At 42.4% G+C, this 23,912-nt stretch overlaps 1 protein-coding gene across 6 annotated transcripts in view; it reads left to right on the plus strand.

Annotated features, from left to right (window-relative positions):
* Positions 1-23,912, plus strand: part of tjp2a (tight junction protein 2a (zona occludens 2)) — a 152,651-nt gene that overhangs the window by 46,578 nt on the left and 82,161 nt on the right. Inside the window, exon 1 of one of the 6 annotated variants that reach the window (XM_072258085.1) lies at positions 1,106-1,147. The exons of 4 other annotated variants lie outside the window; for them this stretch is intronic. In XM_072258085.1, coding sequence (XP_072114186.1) covers positions 1,124-1,147 — 24 coding nt within the window. In that variant the 5' untranslated portion in view covers positions 1,106-1,123. Of the gene's footprint in view, positions 1-1,105; positions 1,148-1,542; positions 1,565-23,912 lie in introns of those variants that run through there. One more of the 6 variants, XM_072258091.1, reaches the window with a different exon arrangement.

Genomic DNA, 23,912 nt, shown 5'->3' on the forward strand with positions numbered 1-23,912 from the left:
CGCACACGCGCACACACACACATATACATATATATATATACACACACACAAACCTACACTTCACCCTCCCATCTTTGACCATCCTAGTATCCTATTCCTGTTTATTCATCATATTCTATAAAAAACCCTTGTACCCCTTAAAAATGCTAAAAATACCCAGATTTGTGCTCTCACCCATGCCCAGCAACCCTTTTAGTGTGAATTCCTGCATCCCCAACTCCCTTAATTTATCTCTCATCATCTCTCTCTGTATCCCATACTTCCTGCAACTCAGAACTACATGTTCTACTGACTCCTCTTCCTGACATTCCTCACACAATCCTGTCTGATGTTTCCCTATCATTTTCAATGTTTTGTTTAATGCACAATGCCCCAGCCTTAACCTAGTCCACACAATTTCCTCTCTTCTGTTTCCATTACCTACCCTAGTAACTGCAACACTCTTTTGTATTTGATATAAATGCCTCCCTTTCCCCTCCCAGTCCCATCTTTCTTGCCACATTCGGTTGACTTTTTCCCAGATTACACACTTAACCTCTGCTTTACTGATACTAATGTGCATTTCCATATTTTCTTTCTTTAACGCCCTCTTTGCCAACTCATCCACCCTCTCATTCCCCTTCACCCCTACATGTGCTGGAACCCATAGAAATTTTACCTGACCTCCCTGATTTGCAATTCTTGTAACTAACTGAAGGACTTCATAAAGTACATCTTGCCGACTGTTTGTGTGAAAAGACCTTAAACTTGCTAGAATTGAGGATGAATCTGAACATATCAATGCTTTGACTTGAAGTGTTAATCTGTCTTTTTGCCCTCATTTTCAAATGAAGACTGGGAGAAAGGAAGGCGTGTGGTAACAAGGGAGATGAGAATCCCCACTGGCAGTGAAATACTTGTGAAGTTTAATGACATGTTCAGTAAAGTTATAAAAGAAAAATTAAATACTTATTTTAAAAAGTGCTACCAACATTACAGGGTTTTTTTAAGAGTAAGTGTAAGAGCTGCAGACCCAGGTACTGGGAGGAGAACCAGGTGTCTCCTTCCTGGTTCTTGGGGGGTGGGGAATCCTGCCTCTTTTTGTTAAACGAGGTAGTGTTGTTTTAACCTGTAGATCTCCAAAATGGCTGTGAGATTCCAGAGTCAGGCAAGTATTGGCTGCATGAAGTGTTTCTGTTAATCCTTGCGCGTCGTTTATTTTGAAGTCTCAGTCTCTTTGAAACTCGCACAGTAACGCCAGCGCGGGTTTTGCAGCCCTCAGCTCCCGTATTTTTGGAGCCGTTTGCAATCCGTGGCTCCCCCGCTGTTACAGGAAGCAGCCAGGGCGTGCTGGATGCTCAGGTCGCGGTATGGTTTGCGCTCCTGCTCCAGTCAGAAACGTACGGGGCTATTGTGCCTCGTCTTACATTTTCTTCCTTTATCTGTGGCGCTCCTGTTAATCTTGTATAAATTGAACGATGGCTTAAACTTTACAACGTTCTTGGCACTAGGTTACTTAATTCGTCTTCCTACGTAAATTACAGTGCAGAACCAGCTCCCTGCCAAATACTCTTGTTAATCGCTGGTACGTTTATCGTATATTTTTTTGGGGGGTGGGGGGATTTCTTCATGGGAGAAGATTATGGTTCAAATCTTACTCTATTCGTTAAGAGGCCATAGGGCCCATTGGACCTGAGCACTTTGAAAGGACTAATCCAATCCTCTGCTCTTGCCCCATATATCCTTCACGTATTTTCAAAGCTTAACCTTCCCAGTGCAGTGCCTTCTATTACCCTGTGCCAACTATTTGAAGGAAAGATCCCTGGTCATGTTCTAGTCAGGCTGATACTCGAATCTCAGACACGTGTGAAGAGACAATACAATTGCAGTTTTAATTTTTTAAGTGGATAAATTTGGAATATTTGCAAACAAATGTTGATTGGTGGTGATTACTGAACAAGAAATTGGCTACCAGCAATAATCTTTGTTGCTAATTCAATCAACTTGGTTAAAATTCAAATACTTGGCATGCAGGTACATTCTATTTTTGGATTAAAAACTCAACAACTGTCCTTTTAGAGAAGGTAAAATTTAAATGATTTGGACCACAGGTAGAGAAGTGATCAGAAGGTTGTTAGCTAATAGGACATTGCAAAGTATCCATAGTGCAGGTGTTGTGAGGGGTGAGGTAGGAGAACTGGGGTGGTGAGAGAGGTTACAGAGAGGGAGTGGGGTTGCTCTGAGAGTTAACATAAATCTGCTGGGCAAAGTGGTTTCCTCTTTTGTAAGAAAAGGAGGTCCAATAGACATAAAATGCAAGTCTTGGATGCTGAAACATGGTGATTTTGAAAAGGCTTTTGTGTGGAGATATACCTTGCAAAAGCAGTGAAACTTGTTTAGTAAGAATTAAATAACAAGGCGTAAAGACTATTGTAAGGATTTTGTTCACTATTTTGGGATGTTCCAAGCACTTTTTGTCAGGGATATACTTTTGAAGTCAAGAGGCTGTAAGAGAAGAATAGCAGCCAGTTTGTATGTGGAGAAAGTCCTACAACAATGTTATAACAATCACAAATAAGGGAAAATCTGCAGAACCTTCTTGACCAGCCTCCCATGCGGGACTTTGTCAAATACCTTACCAAAGTCCATGTAGCCTTGCCTTCATCCACTTTCCTGGTAACTTCCTCAAAACTCTGTAAGATTGGTTAGACGTGACCTACCATGTACAAAGCCATAGTGACTGTCCTTAATGTCTATCCGAATACTTGTATATCCAGTCTCTTGTAATACCTCCCAATAACTTTCCCACAACTGATGTCAGACTCACCAGCCTATAATTTCCTACTTTATGCTTGGAGCCTTTTTTTAAACAGTGGAACAACAACATTGGAGGAAAAGATGTGCTTGCTGGTGGGATCCTTTTGGAGATGGCAGAAATTACAGTCTCCAAAGAGATCCCACCTGCTTGCAAGCAGAACAAGTGCTACACCTGTCCTTAAACCTCCTCCCTCACCACTATTCAGGGCTCCTAATAGTCCCTCCAGGTGAGGTGACACTTAACTTGTGAGCCTGTTGGGGTCATCTACTGTATGTGGTGCTCCCAGTATGGCCTCTTGTGTATCGGTGAGGCCCAACATAGGTTGGGAGACTGCTTTGCCGAGCAACTATGCTCTGTCCAGCAGTAAAAGCGAGGTCTCCCAGTGGCCATCCATTTTAATTCCACTCCCCATTCCTATTCCTATTCTGACATGTCAGTCCATGGCCTCCACTATTGTCGTGATGAGGCCACACACAGACTGGAGGAGCAACACATTGCATTCCATATGGGTAGCCTCCAGCCTGATGGTATGAACAATGATTTCTGAAACTTCTGGTAATGAACCCCCCCCCCCCCGCACCATTCCCCATTCCCATTTCTCTCTCACCTTAACTTCTTAGCTGCCTGTCATCTCCCTCTGGTGCTCCTCCCCCTTTTCTTTCTTCCATGGCCTTTTGTCCTCTCCTATCAGATTCCCTCTTCTCCAGCCCTGTCTACAATCAACTCCCCAGTTTTCACTTCACCCCTTCCCCCTCCTAGTTTCACATATCACCTTGTGTTTTTCCCTTCCCTCCCCCCCCACCTTCTTAACTCAGGCTCCTAATCTTTATTCTCTCCAGTCCTGAAGAAGGGTCTCGGCCTGAAACATCGAATGTATTGTTTTCCATAGATGCTGCCTGGCCTGCTGAGCTCCTCCAGCATTTTGTCTGTGTTGCTTGAATGTTTATAACAAGTCATTTGAGAATTTTTTAAAAGGCATTGATTGAGAGATGACTGCCTGTTATATGAGCAGCTCTCTGACTCTTTATGAAAAGAGAGGAAACTCTGTTTTTATTTTATGCTGCCTAAAGGGGAGTTTAGGTGCAGGAGTCTCTCAGTACTGCAGTGGATGAGTGTCAACAAATGTCCAAAATGAGCCGTGAACCCACGTCTTCTGGCGGTGAATTGTTTGGAAGGAAACAGTTTGAATTCTGGATCAGTTTAATATCTTTGACTTTTGTCGTGAAGTTTGTTTTTTTTGTATGACAACAGGACAGTGCAATGCATAAAAAATTGCTATGTTATGATAGGAAATATTTATTAATAAGGTAAAAGAGAGCAAAATAGTAATGTAGTGTACTTGAACTGTTCAGAAATCTGCAGGAAGAGGGGAAAAAGTTATCTCGAAGATATTAGGTGGTTCTTCAGGCTCCTCTACCTCCTCCCAGATGTAGTAATGAGAAGAGGGCATGTTCAGGATAGTGAAGGTCCTTAATGATAGATGCTGCCATCTTGAGATGCCACCTTTTGAAGATATCCTTAACGATGGGGAGGCTAGTGTCCATGTTTAGCTGGCTGAGTTTACAACCCTCTGCAGCTTTTTTTTTATGGCTCCTGTGCTTTGGAGCTTCCTTACCAGTTAGATTGCCCTCCATGGTACATGTGTAGAAATTTGCTGGTCAAACTATACCAAAACAAATCAAACTCCAAATGAAGTATAACTGCTAGCCGGCCTTTCCATGATTGATCAATATGTTGGGCCCAGGAAAGATGCCCTGAGATGTCGATGCCCAGGAGCTTGAAGCTGCCCACCCTTTTCACTGCTGATATTTTTTTTATTTCAAAATATACTTTATTCAAAAATAAATATATACAATAAACCATTCAGTAACTTTTCCTTCTTTATATACGTTTCCATTATACTCAGTAAAATATCCGTATTAATAGCCACCCACGTAGCACTCCCGTAGTTCAGCTTAGCATATCATTGTTGAGGGGTATACTCCCCGCCCACCGACCCCTCCCACTCTCACGGGTGGAGAAACCTATACTGTGGTCCTTCCCCACCGGGCCCTTGCGGTGGCTGCACCAAGTTTCAGTGCGTCCCTCAGCACGTACTCCTGCAGCCGAGAGTGTGCCAGTCGGCAGCATTCTCCCACGGACATCTCCATGTGCTGGTAGATCATCAAGTTTCGGGCTGACCAAAGAGCGTCTTTCACCGAGTTGATGATCTGCCAGCAGCACCGGATGTTGGTCTCCGTATGCGTCCCCGGGAACAGCCCGTAGATCAGAGAGTCCTCTGTTACGCAGCTGCTGGGGATAAATCCCTCACTGAGGACTGGTATGTGAACTCCTCACTTCTTCCTGCAGTCCACAATCAGGCTCTTCATCTTACTGACATTGAGTTCAAGGTTGTTGTGACACCACTTAACTAGGCAACCCATCTCATTCCTCCACATTTTCTTGTCATCAAATGAGTTTCTGCCAACAAAAGTTGTGTCCTTGGCGAGGTTATAGATAGTGTGTGAGCTGTGCTTAGCCACAGTCATGGGTGGAGAAGAGAGTAGAGCAGTGGGCTAAGCATGCATTCTTGAGGTGTGCCTCTGTTAATTGTCAGCAAGGAGGAGATGTTATTTCTGAACTTTTGAAGGGAGGGGGAGGAGAATAGCAGCGAGTGGTTGGCAAACAGCTGAAGCATCTCTGTATGGTAGGGTGAAGGAAGAGCTGTACAGTGCATTGATTGACTTGGAGCATTTTGGGACATGATATCTCGCTGTGTGCACCCATTAGTCTTGTCTTTATTAGCTCTGTTAATGCGGCACAAAGGAATGATGCTAAATCAGGAGCTTGTCAACAAATAAGATGTCATCTTTGAGAGTGAATGAACAGAGACTTGATGGTGGAGGGAAATTGGTCAAATCCAGTGGAGAATGAGTAGAGGTTTTAGGGTTGGGAATGGTTAGGGGTAAGTGGGAGAGGAGGACAGAGAGACTAAAGATAGGGAAGAATTCTTAAAATCAAACATCGAAAACAGCTACTACCTTTAAACTTCTCCCTTTTGGCAGCAGTAATTGTGTGACATGGCTGGATCAAAGAAGCCTACTTTAAAACAAATAACTATATGCTTCTAACGTTCATCCCTGACCTGAGATTAATTCAAATGCAAATATCATAATGTGAATCTTTTAAGGGTGAGATGCCATATATGTAGCTAACAGAGCAGTGGTGGAAAAATTTGCCTTTTAATGCAGTGGTTGTCAAGTATATCTTTCACTGTAAGATGTTTAGTATTTATTTAGAGAAACAGCATGAATAGGCCATTCTGGCCCTTCCAGCCATGCCAGCAGCAACTCCCAGTTTAACCCTAGCCTAATCACAGGATAATTTACAATGTCCAATTAACCTTCTATCTTTGGACTGTGGGTGGAAACTGGAGCACCCGGAGTAAACTTGCACATTTATAGGGAAGACGTACAATCTCCATGCAGACGGCTTTGGAATTGAACCCTGAACTCTGCTCTCAAGCTGTAATTGCATTGTGCTAATTGACATTTCAGATGAGTATGTAGATATACGTGTGTCCTTTCACCTGGGAATGGTGGAATGATAACCAGTCTGCGGGGAGCATGTAATGAACATACTTGAGTGCGCACTTGTGCTGAGAGGAAGAAATGAAGATCTAGTTTGAAACATAGAAAACCTACAGCATAATACAGGCCCTTCAGCCCACAAAGCTGTGCCGAACATGTCCTTGCCTTAGAAATTACCTAGGGTTACCCATAGTCCTCTGTTTTTCTGAGCTCCATGTACTTGTCCAGAAGTCTCTTAAAAGACCCTTTCGTATCCGCCTCCACCACTGTCACCGGCAGCCCATTCCATGCACTCACCACTCTGTGTGTAATTAAAAAAAAAATTACCTCTGATATCTCCTCTGTACCTACTTCCAAACACCTTAAAACTGTGCCCTCTCATGCTAACCATTTCAGCCCTGGGAAAAAATTCTCTGACTATCCACACGGTCAATGCCTCTCATCATCTTGTACACAAGGAGAGCATGGAAAATCTTGGTAACGGAGTAGTCTTTAACTTTCATTGGGTCCTGCTGCTGAATTAGACTTTTAACAGTAATGTTAGTGAAAGAATTTGAGCAAGTAGATGCTTTCACGTTGAGGAAAAGAAGAAGGGGACAAAATAGAGGCTAATAAATAATCTCTTCAGAATCAGGTTTATTATCGTTAACATATGTTGTGAAATTAGTTTTGTGGCAGCAGTAGGTAAAGTTACAAAAAATAAGCGTGAAAGAGGAAGGGGGTTTATGGACTATTTATAAATCTGATCTTGGAGGGGAAGAAGCTGTTCCGAAAATGTCGAGTGTTGATCTTCAGACTCCTGTGCAACCTTGCTGATGGTATCAGTGAGAAGAGAGCATAGAAAAAAACATAGTACAGGCCCCTCAGCCCACAAAGCTGTGCCAAACATGTACTTACTTTAGAAATTACCTAGGGTTACCCATAACCCTCTATTTTTCTAAGTTCCTTGACTAAGCATGACTCAACTTGAGGCACTGCCTTTTGAAGTTGTCTTCAATGGTGGGGAGGATTGTGCCAGTAACTGACTGAGTCCAACACTCTGCGTCTTCTTTTGATCCTGCACGCTGGAGCCTCTACGCCATGCAGTGATACAGCTAGTGAGTATGCTCTTCACCACACTTCTGTAGAAGATTGCTAGAGTCTTTGTTGATGTACCAGTCTCAAACTCCTAATGACATATAGTTACTTGTGTACCTTCTTTGTGATGCATCCATTTGTGTATGATTTTGACCTGTACATTTTTCACGATTTTAAAGTATTTGGATAATTCGTCTACTGAGTTGCAGCTACAAACCTGGTTATAATTTTGTGAAATTTTGCATAGAGAGCAGAAATGTAATAGTTTTAATGGATTCTGTCCCCCCAGTTTAGCCTCTGCCTCCTGGTTTAGAAGTCTACCTCCCACCGCTGGATTTTAGACTGCCTTTCTGCATTCTCCTTATTGTATTGGTAGTTACCTGTGTTAACCTGGTGAACTTTAACTGTAAGAGGTCAGTAGTTGGAATTCCAAAGAGATGAGAGTTTTGCCTTTAATTGCATTATCACATTTAGTTTGTTCCAGCCTTTAATTCAATGCTGTCCTTGTATTCTCATTTAATATTTACGCCAAAGCCAAAATTACGTGACAATCACCTTGTTTTCAAATTTCTATCTGCCGGAATCTGTTGTGGGCAGTTGCCTGCCAGGTTTCCAGTATTGAAGCACTTCAAAAGGGAAATGTTTTATCGCAAGGCACTGAAGTGCACTGTATAAAGGGAGTCTGTTACTTGACATGGAATCTGTCGAATCAGTTGCATTATTCATTAACAAACATGGGGCCTTGTGTAATCTCACCTCATTTTGGTAAAAATCATGCTGCCTGTGACGTGAACCACTAAACTTCCTTGAAGTGATCAGTTGAAAATGCAGCAATGAGATTTGTAGCTGTTTTTTTGGGAATATTTGAATACATTTATTTTTCAGACTGATAAGTTGCTCAAACTGTATAACTTTATTCTCTTTTAAAACTGTGGCTGACAATGAAGTCAATGACCCCAAACAACTTTGGCTTGCTGCCTTGCATTCTGTGACAAAAATGTGAGTCTTCAGAAAGCCAAAGCAATTCACTCTAGTGGTGATTCATTTGAAAAGCTTTGCTTGAGATCTGAAATTAATTTCATTCTGATGATTCCTTTTGTATTTTGGTTTATTGTGCTGTTTTTTTCCTCAGGGGTACATGTAGTTTTTCTGAAACAGAATGGTGGGGGTGAGCATATTTCCTAGTCTCTGCTGCTTATTGCAGAAATAGAACCAAACCCAGTAGAAAAAAACAATCCCAGGCTTGACTGTTTAAAAATTGTTATTGTTTACTTTAAAGCCCTTGGGTGGATTCTGTTGGAACTCTTTCAACATGTTTCAATGGACCATTTGTTTTATTTTTTAAAGGTCGCAAAGGTTATTAGATAACACGGCTGACTTTCAGCAGAATTGTTCAGATATTAGAGATTGGTGCAGTTTTTGCATGATCGATTTTTCTGCCCTCCTAGAGTCCCAAGTTGAAATAGTCTCACTGATGGTCATGTGGCTCTTTGTTCCTGGGCTAGTAACAAATTTGCAATTATAACATCAACACACATAAAAGTTGCTGGTGAATGCAGTAGGCCAGGCAGCATCTCTAGGAAGAGGTACAGTCGATGTTTTGGGCCGAGACCCTTCGTCAGGACTAACTGAAAGAAGAGCTGGGAAGAGATTTGAAAGTGGGAGGGGGAGGGGGAGATCCGAAATGATAGGAGAAGACAGGAGGGGGAGGGATGGAGCCAAGAGCTGGACAGGTGATTGGCAAAAGGGATATGAGCGGATCATGGGAGAGGAGGCCCAGGGAGAAGGAAGGGGGGGGGAGCCCAGAGGATGGTCAAGGGGTATAGTGAGAGGGACAGAGGGAGAAAAAGGAAAGAGAGAAAAAGAATGTGTAAAAGAATAAATAAATAATGGATGGGGTACGAAGGGAGGTGGGGCATTAGCGGAACTTTGAGAAATCAATGTTCATGCCATCAGGTTTGACAAGTCAATAATGCCATGAACATTGACTTCTCAAACTAGGCCTCCTGTCCCATGATCCTCTCATATCCCTTTTGCCAATCACCTGTCCAGCTCTTGGCTCCATCCCTCCCGCTCCTGTCTTCTCCTATCGTTCTGGATCTCCCCCTCCCCCTCCCACTTTCAAATCTCTTACTAGCTCCTCTTTCAGTTAGTCCTGACGAAGGGTCTCGGCCTGAAACATCGACTGTACCTCTTCCTAGAGATGCTGCCTGGCCTGCTGCGTTCACCAGCAACTTTGATGTGTGTTGCTTGAAATTCCAGCATCTGCAGAATTTCTCGTGTTTGCGTTTTTAAATTATAAGAGCAGCCTGTTTCAAGACACTTCACCCAAGAATTATCTTGTTGTGTGGCACCTAGTTTTCACTGCTATTAGGGCTAGCGTTCAGTGAAAGATGCAAGTTTTAGGAAGGGAGCGTTAATGAGGTACAGTGCTTTAGAAAGTGAATTTTGCAGCTTTGCTTCGGCTGCAGCAAGCAGGATTTTCCAGTGGCCAACCGTTTTCATCCCAATTCCCATTCCGACAAGTTGCAGTCCATGGCCGTTTCTGCTGTCCTGGTGAGGCCATTCTCAGGCTGGAGGAGCAACAACACCCCGTCTTCTGTCTGAGTAGCCTCCAAGCTGATGGCATGAGCATCAGTTTCTCTAACTTCTGGTAATTTCTCCCCCACGTGCCTTCTCTTTATCCATTCCCCAGTTTGTTTCCCCCTTACCCCTTCTCTTTACCTGCCCATCACCTCCCCCCCTTCCCTTTTCTCCCATGGTGTACTGTCCCCTCCCATCAGTTTCCTCCTTCAGTCCTTTAACTTTCCGCTTGTCGTCTCTCAGGGAAGGGAAGCAGCGCCTTGCTCCTCTTTTGTATCTCTGTGCCACATGTCTTTACTTGTATAGTAGACAGACTCTTAATGATGTAGTAACATGTTCTGTTTGTAAAGAAGGCAGCGTTATAATTGATACTTGAGGTTAGCAGTTGAGGTAAGACATGACAACCTTTTATCTGTGCTTCAGCACTGCACCTTGCCTGGTGATTTTAATGTGTCAAATCTCATTATTAGTTCACAGGAATCTTTTGTGACCTTTGAAAATAGTGGATACTTTGTAAATAAAAATAATTTCCTTAAATCAGTTTATTGATTCATTGTTAACAGAGGAAATGCATGACTCTTAGATGTGCTGCTTTTGTGAATGAAGCTCTGCACTGGGTTGCTGACTGCTCACACAAGGTTTTGTGGTACAGAGAAGAGGGGACTGTTCTCTGATGTTCCAGCCATCATTTGTCTTTAAGTCACTATGTCTAGAACATTCTGTTCTCACGTTTCTGTGTGGGAGCTTTGTGTCCTTTTTACTGTATTACAATGACAGAAACAGGTGGCAGGGTGGAGATACACGGGCAGTACCTCCAATCCCACAATCTCTACCACCAAGGACAAGGGCAGCAAGGCATATGAAAGTATGATCTGCAAACTCCTAAATCACAAACCATTGTGACATGGAAATATACTTGCTGGCCCTTCACCACCCGTGACACCCTTCCTAACCGTGCTGCAGGAGTACCCCCAACAGTAGAAGTACAGCAAGTCATTACCACTTTAAGGATACCTGGCTCGGCAATGAACTTTGACCTCATTCATGATTCTGAAAAATCACAAAGTAACCTAGGAAACACACAAGGCAAGTGGATGGAGTTATGATGCAGGTCCCCAACTAGCCACTTAGGAGGCTGAATGGTCTCCCTATTCAAATATAGATTATAAAACATAATTTAAAGAGCATACGCATGCTAGTCAGGAGATTCAACGTATTGTGTTTCGTCCATCACCACAAGCCACCTTTGTATCTCTGCATAAAGTACCTATTACACTGCACATGTGAATAAATGACCAAAAATATGTAAAAGCACAAAATCCTGGAAGCATTCAGTTGGTCAGAAGCAACAATAACAGTTATTATTTTAAGTCAAAAGTTCTCACTGCACAGATGCTGCCTGACTGAGTGTTTCCGGCATTTTGTTCTATTTAAAATCCTGGCAACTGCATTTTTAAAACAAAAATTCACTCCAAAGCCATTTCATGCTGAGTCTTAGCAGTTGTGTGAAAGGTGCAGCAGAACTGTGACAGATTATTCTACAAAGTATTTGTTCTTTTTCCACTTTCTGACCGAGTTTCTGCTATTGATCACTATCGAGTACAACCTTTCAGAAGGGATCACTTGCCGCTGATAGTAATTGTTCACTTTCCGGCTCCCTTTTAAAATATTATTTAAGATGTTAAAATCTGATTTTTTTTTTGTGTGTGTGTGCTTTTACTTGTAGATTGGTACTTTCTGCATGGTTTCCATGTTATTTTGATGACTACTGCAGCAGTTTTTAATCCTGCCGAGATCTGCGCCCTGCTACTCAGTTGTTGGGTACTGTGCTAAAACAGCAACCAAGGAAAATCGAAGCAACTTGAATAATTTAGCATGTGATGCAGCTTCTTCCACAGCCATAAGCTCCCTGGTTTGGTAAAAATCTATTTGAGCTGTGCATGTGTTTATTTTTAATTCTGGTTGCTCTTGGTTTTGGAAATGTTTAATGAAGCCCAGTCAGCCTGATGAGGCACAGCATCTTAATAGGTAACTTGTGCAGAGATACAAAGGTGGCTTGTGGTGATGGATGAAACACAATACGCTGAATCTCCTGACTGGCATGCGTATGCTCTTTAAATTATGCTTCATAATCTATATTTGAACAGGGGGACCAATCAGCCTCCTAAGTGGCTAGTTGGGGACCTGCATCGTAACTCCATCCATTTGCCTTGTGTGTTTCCTGGGTTATTTTGTGATTTTTCAGAATGATGAATGAGGTCGAAGTTCATTGCCGAGCCAGGTATCCTTAAAGTGGTAATGACTTGCTGTACTTCTACTGTTAGTACTCCTCAGGGTACTCCTGCAGCACGGTTAGGAAGGGTGTCACGGGTGGTGAAGGGCCAGCAAGTATATTTCCATGTCACAATGGTTTGTGATTTAGGAGTTTGCAGATTGTGTTTTCATATGCCTTGCTGCCCTTGTCCTTGGTGGTAGAGGTTGTGGGATTGGAGGTACTGCCTGTGTAGGCAGGACTAATAATTGCAGTGCATCTTGCTGGTCATACACACTGTAGCCTCTGGTGGAGGGGTAGGGGGGGTATCGGTATAAAAACGAAGCCAGCTATTTTGTCCCAGATGATGTTGAGCTTCTTGGCATTTGCTGGAGCTGTGCTCATCCAAGCATGTGAAACGGATTATGCTCCTGCTTGTGGTAATGGAGAGGCTTTAAAATGCCATGTGCTGATTCTCTCACCACAGGACAGCTAGCCACTTACCTGCTCTTAGAACTGTACTAACTATGTAGTCGTTTCAGGTGAATTTCTGGTCAGTGACGGCCCTCAGTGTTGTTTGTGGGGGGGTCTTGACAATGATATTGCATTTGCATATTGGTTAGGCTTCCTCTTGTCAGAAATGGTCATCAGCTGACACTTTTGTGATGCCAGTATTACCTGCCACTTACTGAGCCCAGACCTGAGTGTTGTTTTCAGACTTGCAGACATGAATTAGTTTATTTGCCATGGAATTGCAAACATTTTTCATTGCCTACCTTCTGACTTTTAATGGAAGGGAAGGTCTTTAAAGCAACCAAACGTGTTTTGGTCCTGGGACACTAATCTGAGGAATTCCAGCAATAATATCCTGTGGCTGGGACGACTTGACTGCCAACTACCCCAACCACCTTCCTGTGAATGAGGTATGACTTCAACTTCTGAAGCGTTTTTGCTTGATGGACATTCACTTCATTTTCAGCCAACGTTCCTCAGAATCACCTTCAACCCAATGCTGAATAGATCTCGAGAGCTGTTGCTCTTGCCTTGTATTCAAAATTCATTTGTTTGGTCCATATTGATGTCAGTACCATAACTACAGAGGAGCAGTTTGGGTGGAATGCAGCTAGTTCTGGAGAGCAGGTCTTCATTACTTGGACATTCTCTGGTCCCTTATCCAGTGCTGTTATCCATTTCCGGATATCTCCTGGAATGAAACAAATAGACATGGGAATATCATGAGAATCAGAATCGGAATTAGGCTTATTATCACTGGCACGTGTTGTGAAATTTGTTAACTTAGCAGCAGTTCAATGACGTACATAATATAGAAAAAAAAGTAAGTCAATTACAGTATATATATATAAAATAGATTAAAAATCATGCAAAAACAGAAATAATATATAGTAAAGAAGTAAGGTGGTGTCCAAGGGTTCAATGTCCATTTAGGAATCGGACGGCAGAGGAGAAGAAGCTGTTCCTGAATTGCTGTGTGTGTCTCTTCAGGCTTCTGTACCTCCTGCCTGATGGTAACAGTGGGAAAATGGAGAAAAGGCCATGCCCTGGATGCTGGAGGGCCTTAGTAATGAACACTGCCTTTCTGAGACACCGCTCTTTGAAGATGTCCTGGGTACTTTGTAGGCTAGTACCCAAGATGGAGTCAACTAAATTTATGACCCTCTGCAGCTTCTTTCGGTCCTGTGCAGTAGCCCCCCTCCCCCATACCAGACAGTGATGCAGCCTGTCAGAATGCTCTCCACGATGCATCTATAGAAGTTTTTGAATGTATTTGTTGACATGCCAAATCTCTTCAAACTCCTAAGGCTGTCTTGCCTTTACAACTGCTTCGATATGTTGGGACCAGGTTAGATCCTCAGAGATCTTGACACCTAGGAACTTGAAAGCAGAACTGTTTCATCTATTTGGTGAACCTGGGTGGACATGGTTACATACAGTATGTGTCAGTCTTTGCTTTAGCTCTTGGCTGCTGGGTTTTGCCATCATTTTGGATGGAGGTATCCTGGGTTTTATGATCTTGACTCCCTTTGGTATACTGAAAATAGTAGGTCAAGCTACACCTGTGGAGAGAGCAGCAACTGATATTTAAAGTCAGTGATATCAAACTACTGATTCTATAGATATTGTAAAGCACCCACTGGTTTAGAGTGTTCTAGCTTTCCATCATCTATTTTTTGCATGAAGTGCTTCGCTGAACGTCCTCTGCTGAATGGCCTCCTGTTGTGCCCCGGTATCTCTTTAATTCTTTAATGAAGCCCCTGAGCTGCCTTGCCTGTAGCCTTCAGCTTTGTAGTACTCCTTTGCTCTGAATTTACCCATCTACTGTTACAGATCCTTTAGACATTTATGCTGAGGATATTGTCTAATCTTAGCAGTAACTTGAATTGATGTTTAAATCTGTCGCTCTGTTTGACGTTAAATTTACATGGGTATATTATGCATGCAAACACTGTGATTTGATCTTTTCATTTAAAGACTTTTTGTGGGAATTGATTCGCACTCTGGTGTGAAGGGAAAGTATTTTCTTGATTCTAGTGATGTGATTTACCCAAGTGGGCAGGAAATAGTTAACATAATAGTTAACATAACTGGATCATTCCTGTAGTTCCCTCATTTAATCCATCATTGTAATAATGTTGAGGTTTAGTCTTTTATAAGTAGTGGATGAAAATGCGAGTTTAGTTTTAAGTTGAACGACTAGTAGAACACACATCTACACTTTATTTATAAGTTTGGATATGATTAGCTGTTTTATTTGCAGTGATCATGCACCATAGTCCCTATTTGGTGTGTATGGTGTTATAATGCACTGAATTTTAGTATAGCAGCCAAGGTTCTGTGACTGACATGCATCCTCAATGGGTTGTTGTGCCTCCCCAGTACAATAGAACTGGCTGGATTTGTGGTGCATGTAGGGCAGCAGTGTATTAAGGTTATGTAATCCAGCTTGATAAATTCTGGAAATGGATGTATCCCAGGCGTGAGGCTGACCAGCTCTGGGTGATCGCTATAGTGCAGCATTGCACTCCGGTATGAAGTCCCTACAAGCACTGCAAAGAAAATGGGCCCATCTGATGCATTCGTTCAGGCTTTACAGGAGATTTGTGAGTTACTTGCCTCTTCTTTCTGGTTTCAAACTTTTTGTCCGTCTTAATTGGGCTTTGTGTACTTTTTCCCTTTCTGTTATAAGGTGATCCGAAGTTTGCCTCTGGTAGTTAAACATTCTGGTTATCTACTTCTGCAGTTTAAACAGGTATAGTGCTGCTAGCTAAAGAGATTTAATTGTTGTGCTGGCAACAAATTACTTCAAATGCAAAATAGAATGAAACAAATGGTGACAAATATATCAATTAGCAGTAATTGTGTATGCAGCCTCTTTTAAATCATCTTGATTTATACCTAATGAATCGTAGAATGATTCATTGCATCTCTGCAGATTATTTAGAAAGATTGTTTTGGTACCATTTGATCTCCCCTGCACTGCTAATGTGTTTTACCAGTAGCCCTCCAAATGTTTCTTTTGGTGAAGTATTTAGTTTGGTTCCCATATTGGAATTTGCACATCAGTCAGAGCATTCCAGTAATGAAGTTGCTCCTACCTATTGCCTATGGTGAGGTAAGCAAGTTTTTCCATTATACCTGAGCCTCATTCTTTTGCATGTTTTGACCCTGGGCTGGTAAATGCGAAGTGTCTCTTCGTGCCTGTGGTGTTAATAGGCATGGCCAGTGTTGATTTGGAACATTTCATACAATGGCACTCTGCTCCTCAGAGGACTTTGCAGAACAGAGCTCCTTGACTACACAGTGGCTGGTACAGTGGCATGCAAAAGTTTGGGCACCCCTAGTCAAAATTTCTGTTACTGTGAATAGCTAAGCAAGTAAAAGATGACCTGATTTCCAAAAGGCATAAAGTTAAAGATGATGTATTTCTTTAATATTTTAGGCAAGATTACATTTTTATTTCCATCTATTACAGTTTCAAAATAACAAAAATGGAAAAGGGCCCGAAGCAAAAGTTTGGGCACCCTGCATGGTCAGTACACCCCCTTTGGCAAGTATTACAGCGTGTAAACACTTTCTGTAGCCAGCTAAGAGTCTTTCAATTCTTGTTTGGGGGCTTTTCGCCCATTCTTCCTTACAAAAGGCTTCTAGTTCTGTGAGATTCTTGGGCTGTTTTGCATGCACTGTTCTTTTGAGGTCTATCCACAGATTTTCGATGATGTTTAGGTCGGGGGACTGCCATGGCAAAACCTTCAGTTTGCGCCTCTTGAGGTAGTCCATTGTGGATTTTGAGGTATGTTTAGGATCATTATCCTGTTGTAGAAGCCATCCTCATTTCATCTTCGGTGTGATGTTTGCTTCCAGAATTTGCTGGTACTTAATCGAATTCATTCTTCCCTCTACCAGTGAAATGTTCCCTGTGTCACTGGCTGTAACACAAGCCCAAAGCATGGTCGATCCACCCTGTGCTTAACAGTTGGGGAGGTGTTCTTTTCGTGAAATTCTGCACTTTTTTTTTCTCTAAACATACCTTTCCTCATTGCGGCCAGAAAGTTCTATCTTAACTTCATCAGTTCACAGGACTTGTTTCCAAAATACATCAGGCTTGTTTACATGTTCCTTTGCAAACTCCTGACGCTGAATTTTGTGGTAGGGACGCAGGAAAGTTTTCTTCTGATGACTCTTCCATGAAGGTCATTTTTGTGCAGGTGTCCCTGCACAGTAGAACAGTGCACCACCACTCCAGAGTCTGCTAAATCTTCCTGAAGGTCTTTTGCAGTCAAATGGGGGGTTTTGATTTGCCTTTCTAGCAATCCTACGAGCAGTTCTCTTGGAAAGTTTTCTTGGTCTTCCAGACCTCAAGTTAACCTCCACTGTTCCTGTTAACTGCCATTTCTTAATTACATTACGAACTGAAGAGACGGCTACCTGAAAGCACTTTGCTATCTTCTTATAGCCTTCTCCTGCTTTATGGGCATCGCTTATTTTAATTTTCAGAGTGCTAGGCAGCAGCTTAGAGGAGCCCATGGCTGCTGATTGTTGGGACAAGGTTTGTGGAGTTAGGGTATTTATAAAGCTTTGTAATTTGCATCACCTGGCCTTTCCTAACAATGACTGTGAACAAGCCCTAGCCCTAACAAGCTAATTAAGGTCTGAGACCTTGGTAAAAGTTATCAGAGAGCTCAAATCTCTTGGGGTGCACAAACTTTTGTATGGTGCTCCTTTCCTTTTTTTCACTCTAAAATTGTAGAAAACAAAAATAATACACTAATCTTGCTTAAAATGTTGAAAAGAATGTTTCATCTTTAACTTTATGACTTTTGGAGATCAGTTCATCTTCTGCTCACTTAACTATTCACAGTAACAGAAATTTTGATCGGGGTGCCCAAACTTTTGCATGCTACTGTATTGGAGATCCACAAGCCCGTTGAGAGAAGGAAACAGTGGATAGTTCCCATATAGTTCCCATATTGGCTATCAGTCATTTAGTCATTTGGCCCTGTCTGGACACCAGAGCTTTCAAACATTTTCAAAGGTTTTGCAAAGCTAGTGGCAAGTAGGACACCCCCTTTTCTCCCTCCCCCCGCACCCTTCCACCATCCATCAGTTTCAAGTCTTTCGGCGACCCGCAGCTAGCTATCATGCAGTTTATGGTGTAGTTGAGACAGATGACTGTCCTCCAAGAAGATGAGTTTGCCAAGCAGATGCGGGATGGAATGCACTGGTCTTTGTCAGTGTCCCCCTTGTGCTGCATAAGACAAGACTGCTCTATAAACTATTCCCAGGGATGCCCAGTCAGAACAAACATCAACTGCTACTGGAAGTTTAATAACTTGGGCAGACTCAAGTGCATTGCTTTCTAAAACTTCTCAGTCTTGGGTTACCAGGGACTGCATAATACAGATAGGTACACACTGAAATACTGAAGGCTCTGTGGGAACAGCCACAATATAACTCCTTCTGGTCATTTCAAACTGAAGAACTAGACTCTGCATCTCTTTTTAAAAAGAAGACCTCGGATTTGATACTCGTGGAATATATACGGAAGTAAATTTAAGGTCATGCTGACATAATTAGAATGATGTCTTTCACTGTGAACTACCTTGCACTATCTTTCCATGCCTCGAGTGCATTTTGGTAATCTGATCACTTGGCTATTTTCCTCCTACCTGCATACAGGTGGAGGCTAAAGAGCAAGGCTCCAGAGATGAGGAGGTGGTCGAGGGAATTAGAGGGGCGGCTATGGGATTGTTTCGAGTTGGTGAACTGAGCTGTGTTCAAGGACATGTCAGAGGATCTGAGCCAATAATTCACGGTTGTCATGGACATTACAAGACAGTTGTAGACAAGTGTGTCCCCACAGTATCATTTAGAGTCTTCCACAACCAGAAAATCTGGATGAATCATGAGATGTGCAATCTGCAGAGCATCAGAAAGTGGCGAAAAAGTAAAATACAAGAAGTCCAGGTATGAGTTCTGGAAAGCCATCTCACAAGCAAAGTGGAAATTCCCAACCAAACTTGAATCACTGAAACATGCTTAACTACACTGGTACAACTTAAATGCTATCACCTACCAAGCAACGTAGGTGACAACAGGGCTTCACTCCCAGATGAGCTCAACGCCTTTTATGCTGGCTTTGACTTTCGAAGTGTGGAGGCAATTTCACGAACTCCCACAGCCCCTAAGGACACTGTGATTTCAGTCCCTGAGGCTGATGTGAGAGCATCCTTCATGTGTGTGAGCCTACGGAAAGCATCCGGCCCAGACGGGGGATCTCACAGAGCACTACACACCTGTATTGATCAACTGGCTGGAGTGTTCATTCATATCTTTAACTTCTCACTTCAGCAGTCTGAGGTACCCATCTGCTTCGAGCAGACTTCAATTATACCAGTGCCTCAGAAGAAAGTGGTAGCCTGCTTCAATGACTATTGCCCAGCAGCAGTTACATCCATAGTGATAAAGTGTTTTCAGAGATTGGTGATGAAACACGCCAACTCCTGCCTGAAAAGTGATTTGAATCAACTCCAATTTGCCCAGTGGAGCAACAGGTCCACAGCAGATGCCATTTCCTTGACTCTTCACTCAACCTTGAGACATCCAGACAGTGAAGATGCATGCATTAGGATGCTCTTCATTGGCTACAGCTCAATACTACCATCCGCTCAAAAACTAACCAATGAACTTCAAGACCTTGGCCTTAATACCTCCTTGTGCAGCTGGAGCCTTGATTTCTTCACTTACTGACCCCAGTCAGTTTGGATTGGCAGCAACATCTCACCGCAATCACCAGCAACACAAGTGCATCATAAGGCTGTATGCTTAGCTGCCTGCTCTATTCCATCTATACTTATAACTGTGAGGCTAAGCACAGCTCCAGCACCATATTTAAATGTGCTGCCGACACCACTGTAGTTGGACGAATCAAAGGTGGTGATGAATTAGCAAATAGGAAGGAGATTGAAAACCTGCTGAGTGGTGCCACAGCAGCCTCTCACTCAATGTCAGCAAGACTGAGGAGCTGCTTATTGACTTCAGGAGAAACCAGAGGTCCATGAGCCATTCTCATTGGGGAATCAGAGGTGGAGAGGGTTAGAAACTTGATATTCCTTGGTGTTATCATTGCAGAGGACCTGTCCTGGGTCTAGCACACAAGTGCCATTATGAAGAGAGCACGGCAGTGCCTCTATTTTCTTAGAAGCTTGTGAAGATTCTGCACGACATCTAAAATTTTTGACAAGTTTAAGTAAAGAATGGCAACACACACAAAATGCTGGTGGAATGCACCAGGTCAGGCAGCACCTATAGGAAGAGGTACAGGTGACCGACCGTTCAGGCTCTTCGGTCTCGGCCCGAAACGTTGCCTGTACTGCTTCCTATAGATGCTGCCTTCCACCAGCATTTTGTGTGTGTTGCTTGAATTTCCAGCATCTGCAGATTTCCTCGTGTTTAAGTAAAGAATGTTCTTTTTAAAAAAAGTTCTTAGCTGTCCAAAAAATACTGCAGTTCATCACACTCAAATAACTGTGCTGTGGTATAAGCTGAAACTTGCTGCAGGTACCACAGGTTCCAGGGAGAAAGACCCAGTTTGGGGCCTGGAGCCTGTTTTTTTTTAAAGAAAAAAACACTTCATGCTGTTGGCTCTATTAATGTACATAAAGGAAGATTGTCATGGTGATTAAGGGCTTGTACTAAAATCAGGAACATGAATTTCTGTGTTGTACCTTTGCAAATTCTATCAATAAGGGAATATTTTTTGAAATTAAAACCAGATTGTTTGGATTTTGCCTCATTGCTGTTGGAACTTGTGTACAAGTTGCCTGCTGTGTTGGTGTATAGTTTATGAAATCCTTAAAGGAATCGGAATTGAGCCTGAAAGGAATAGGAAAAACACCATGGCAAGTTTTTTTTTAAAGAAATTCTTGTAAATAAAGAAAAAGCCATGCACCCTGAGGAACTCAAAGGAAAAGAAGCAGCATTTATAGAAAATAAATCAAATGGGGAGGTCAGGAGAATAAACTTAATTCCAATTTATTGAATACAAATTACAATGTGAGATAGAAAATGAATGCCAAAAGGGCAATGTTCTAATAGTCATGGGGATTTCAGTATGCAGGTAATTAGGAAAATCAGATCGGTGCCAGATTCCAAGAGGGGGAATTTGGGGAATGCCTATGAGATGAGCTCACTAGCGGATCAGCTATTCTGGATTGGGTATTGTGCAAAAAACCAGAATTGATTTTAAAAGGCTTAAAGTAAAAGACTCTCTAGGGCGAGTGATCATAATATGATCAAATTCCCTCTGAGATTTGAGAAGGAGAAGCTAAAGTCTGATGTATCAGTATTACAGTGGAGTAAAGGGGATTACAGGGGCATAAGAGAGGAATTTGCCAGAATTGACTGGAGAAGAGCACTGGCAGGAATGTCAGTAGAGCAGCAGTGGCCAGAATTGCTGGAAGCAATTCGGAAGGCACAGGATGTATACATCCCAAAGAGGAAGAAGTATTCTAAAGGCAAGATGACACAACTGTGGCTAACAAGAGAAGTCAAAATCAACTTAAAAGTCAAAGAGAGGGCATATAACGGAACAAAAATTAGTGGGACTCAAACACGAGGAATTCTGCAGATGCTGGAAATTCAAGCAACACACTTCAAAGTCGCTGGTGAACACAGCAGGCCAGGCAGCATCTCTAGGAAGAGGTACAGTCGACGTTTCGGGCCGAGACCTGTCGGCGAAGTCCTGACGAAGGGTCTCGGCCCGAAACGACGACTGTACCTTTTCCTAGAGATGCTGCCTGGCCTGCTGCGTTCACCAGCAACTTTGATGTGTGTTGCAAAAATTAGTGGGAAGTTAGAGGATTGGGAAGCTTTTAGAAGGTGACTTAAAAAAAAAAGTCATTAAGAAGGTAAAGATGGAATATGAAAGTAAGCTAGCCAATAATATTAAAGAGGATATCAAAAATTTCTTCAGATACATAAAGTGTAAAAAAGAGGCAAGAGTGGATATTGGACCTTTGGAAAACGATGCTGGAGAGGTAGTAATGGGGGACAACGAAATGCCGGATGAACTGGATAAGTATTTTGCTTCGGACTTCACTGTGGAAGACACTAGTAGTATGGTTGAAATTCCAGGTATCAGAGATTATGAAGTGTGTGAAGTTACAATAACTAGAGAAAAGGTTCTTGGGAAACTGAAAGGTCTGAAGGTAAATAAGTCACCTGGACCACAGGGTTCTGAAAGAGGTGGCTGAAGAGATTGTGGAGGCATTAGTAATGATCTTTCAATAATCGCTAGATTATGGAATGATTCTGGAAGACTGGAAGATTGTAAATGTCATTCCACTCTTCAAGAAGATTATAGGGCTGTTTGTTTGACCTCAGTGGTTGGGAAGATGTTGGAGTCAATTGTTAAGTATGTGGTTTTGGGATACTGGAGGCATATGATAAAATAGGCTGTGGTCAACAAGGTTTCCTCAAGGGAAAATCTTGCCTGACAAATCTGTTGGAATTTGTTTGAAGAAACAACAGGATAGACAAAGGAGAATTAATTGATGTTATGTACTTGGATTTTCAGAAGGCCTTTGACAAGGTGCCACACATGAGGCTGCTTAACAAACTATGAGCTCATGGTATTACAGGAAATATTCTTCTTCTCCTCCTTCTTCTTCTTCTTCTCCTCCCCCTCCCTCTCCCCCTCCTCGCAGTTGGCACCCAGCTTAATGGGGCATTACTGCCACCTTCTGCTCCGCAGTGTGCAATAGACACATTCCAAATTCCTTCACCCAATCATACACACATACTGTATATACTCTAATCTACATCTTATCCTCCCATCTTTGGCCATCCTAGTGCCCTATCCCTGCTTATTCATCATATCCTATAAAAAACCCCTGTACCCTTAAGAAAGCTAAAAATACCCTGACCTGTGCTTTCTCACCCATGCCCAGCAACCCTTTTAATGTGAATTCCTGCACCCCCAATTCCCTTAGCTTGATTATCATCAACTCTCTCTGTATCCTATACTTCCTGCAACTCAGAACTACATGTTCTACTGACTCCTCTTCCTGACATTCCTTACACAATCCTGCCTGGTGTTTCCCTATCATTTTCAATGTTTTGTTTAATGCACAGTGCCCCAGCCTTAACCTAGTTCACACATTCTCCTCTCTTCTGTATCCACTACCTACCCTAGTACCTGCAACACTTTTTTTAATTTGATGTAAATGCCTCCCTGTCCCATCTTTCTTGCCACATTTGGTTGATTTTTTTCTCAGATTACACACTTAACCTCTGCTTTACTGATACTAATGTGCATTTCTATATTTTCTTTCTTTAACACCTTCTTTGCCAACTCATCCACCCTCTCATTCCCCTTCACACCTACATGTGCTGGAACCCATAAAAATTTTACCAGGAAATGTAAACGTAACTTTGCTGGATCAAATAACGACAGCACAAAAAGATCGTTACTTATCTTTCCACCCATTTATTTCTTCGAGCTCAGCCGACAAGTGAACTTGGACCCGACATCAGGGAAAGAACTTTTCTCATCTCCCCGGCGGTTCTACAGGTTCACTGCCCGATGTCAGAATTGTCAGAAGTTATAAGGCCACCGATACAAAAGAACGATCAGTTTGATAACCATTCCGGTCAAGTCAATGGATTATTGATACAGAGAACAAAAGTGCAATCGATTTGTTAGATACTCCAGCCACCTTAATTAAAGAAAGGAATGTCCTACCTGGTTTGCTGGAGCCACAACTTAATTACAAAGATAAGAACATCCGTCAGATTTGTGCTTTAATTAAGAAAGGAATGTTCTGTCCAATTTCCATCAGGCACTGCCTTTTGTCAAAATCAAAAGGTGTGAAAAGCCCAGAGACATCTATGTAGATCTGGGCGAACTTTAACCCTTATCTCCAAAGAAGGCAGCTGTGAGACATTATTCAAACACACTGCAGTCACAGACATAGTCAGTACTGAATCTATTGTTTACGGGAATCTTGAGAATCCCCCTTTCCCTTAAACTTTATCAGAAAGATTCCAGCATGGATAAAGCAGTGGCTGATTGACAGGAGGCAAAGAGTGGGAATAAAGGGAGTCTTTTCTGGTTGGC

Source organism: Mobula birostris, chromosome 5 (genome assembly GCF_030028105.1).
Source record: "Mobula birostris isolate sMobBir1 chromosome 5, sMobBir1.hap1, whole genome shotgun sequence".
Lineage (NCBI taxonomy): Eukaryota > Metazoa > Chordata > Chondrichthyes > Myliobatiformes > Myliobatidae > Mobula > Mobula birostris.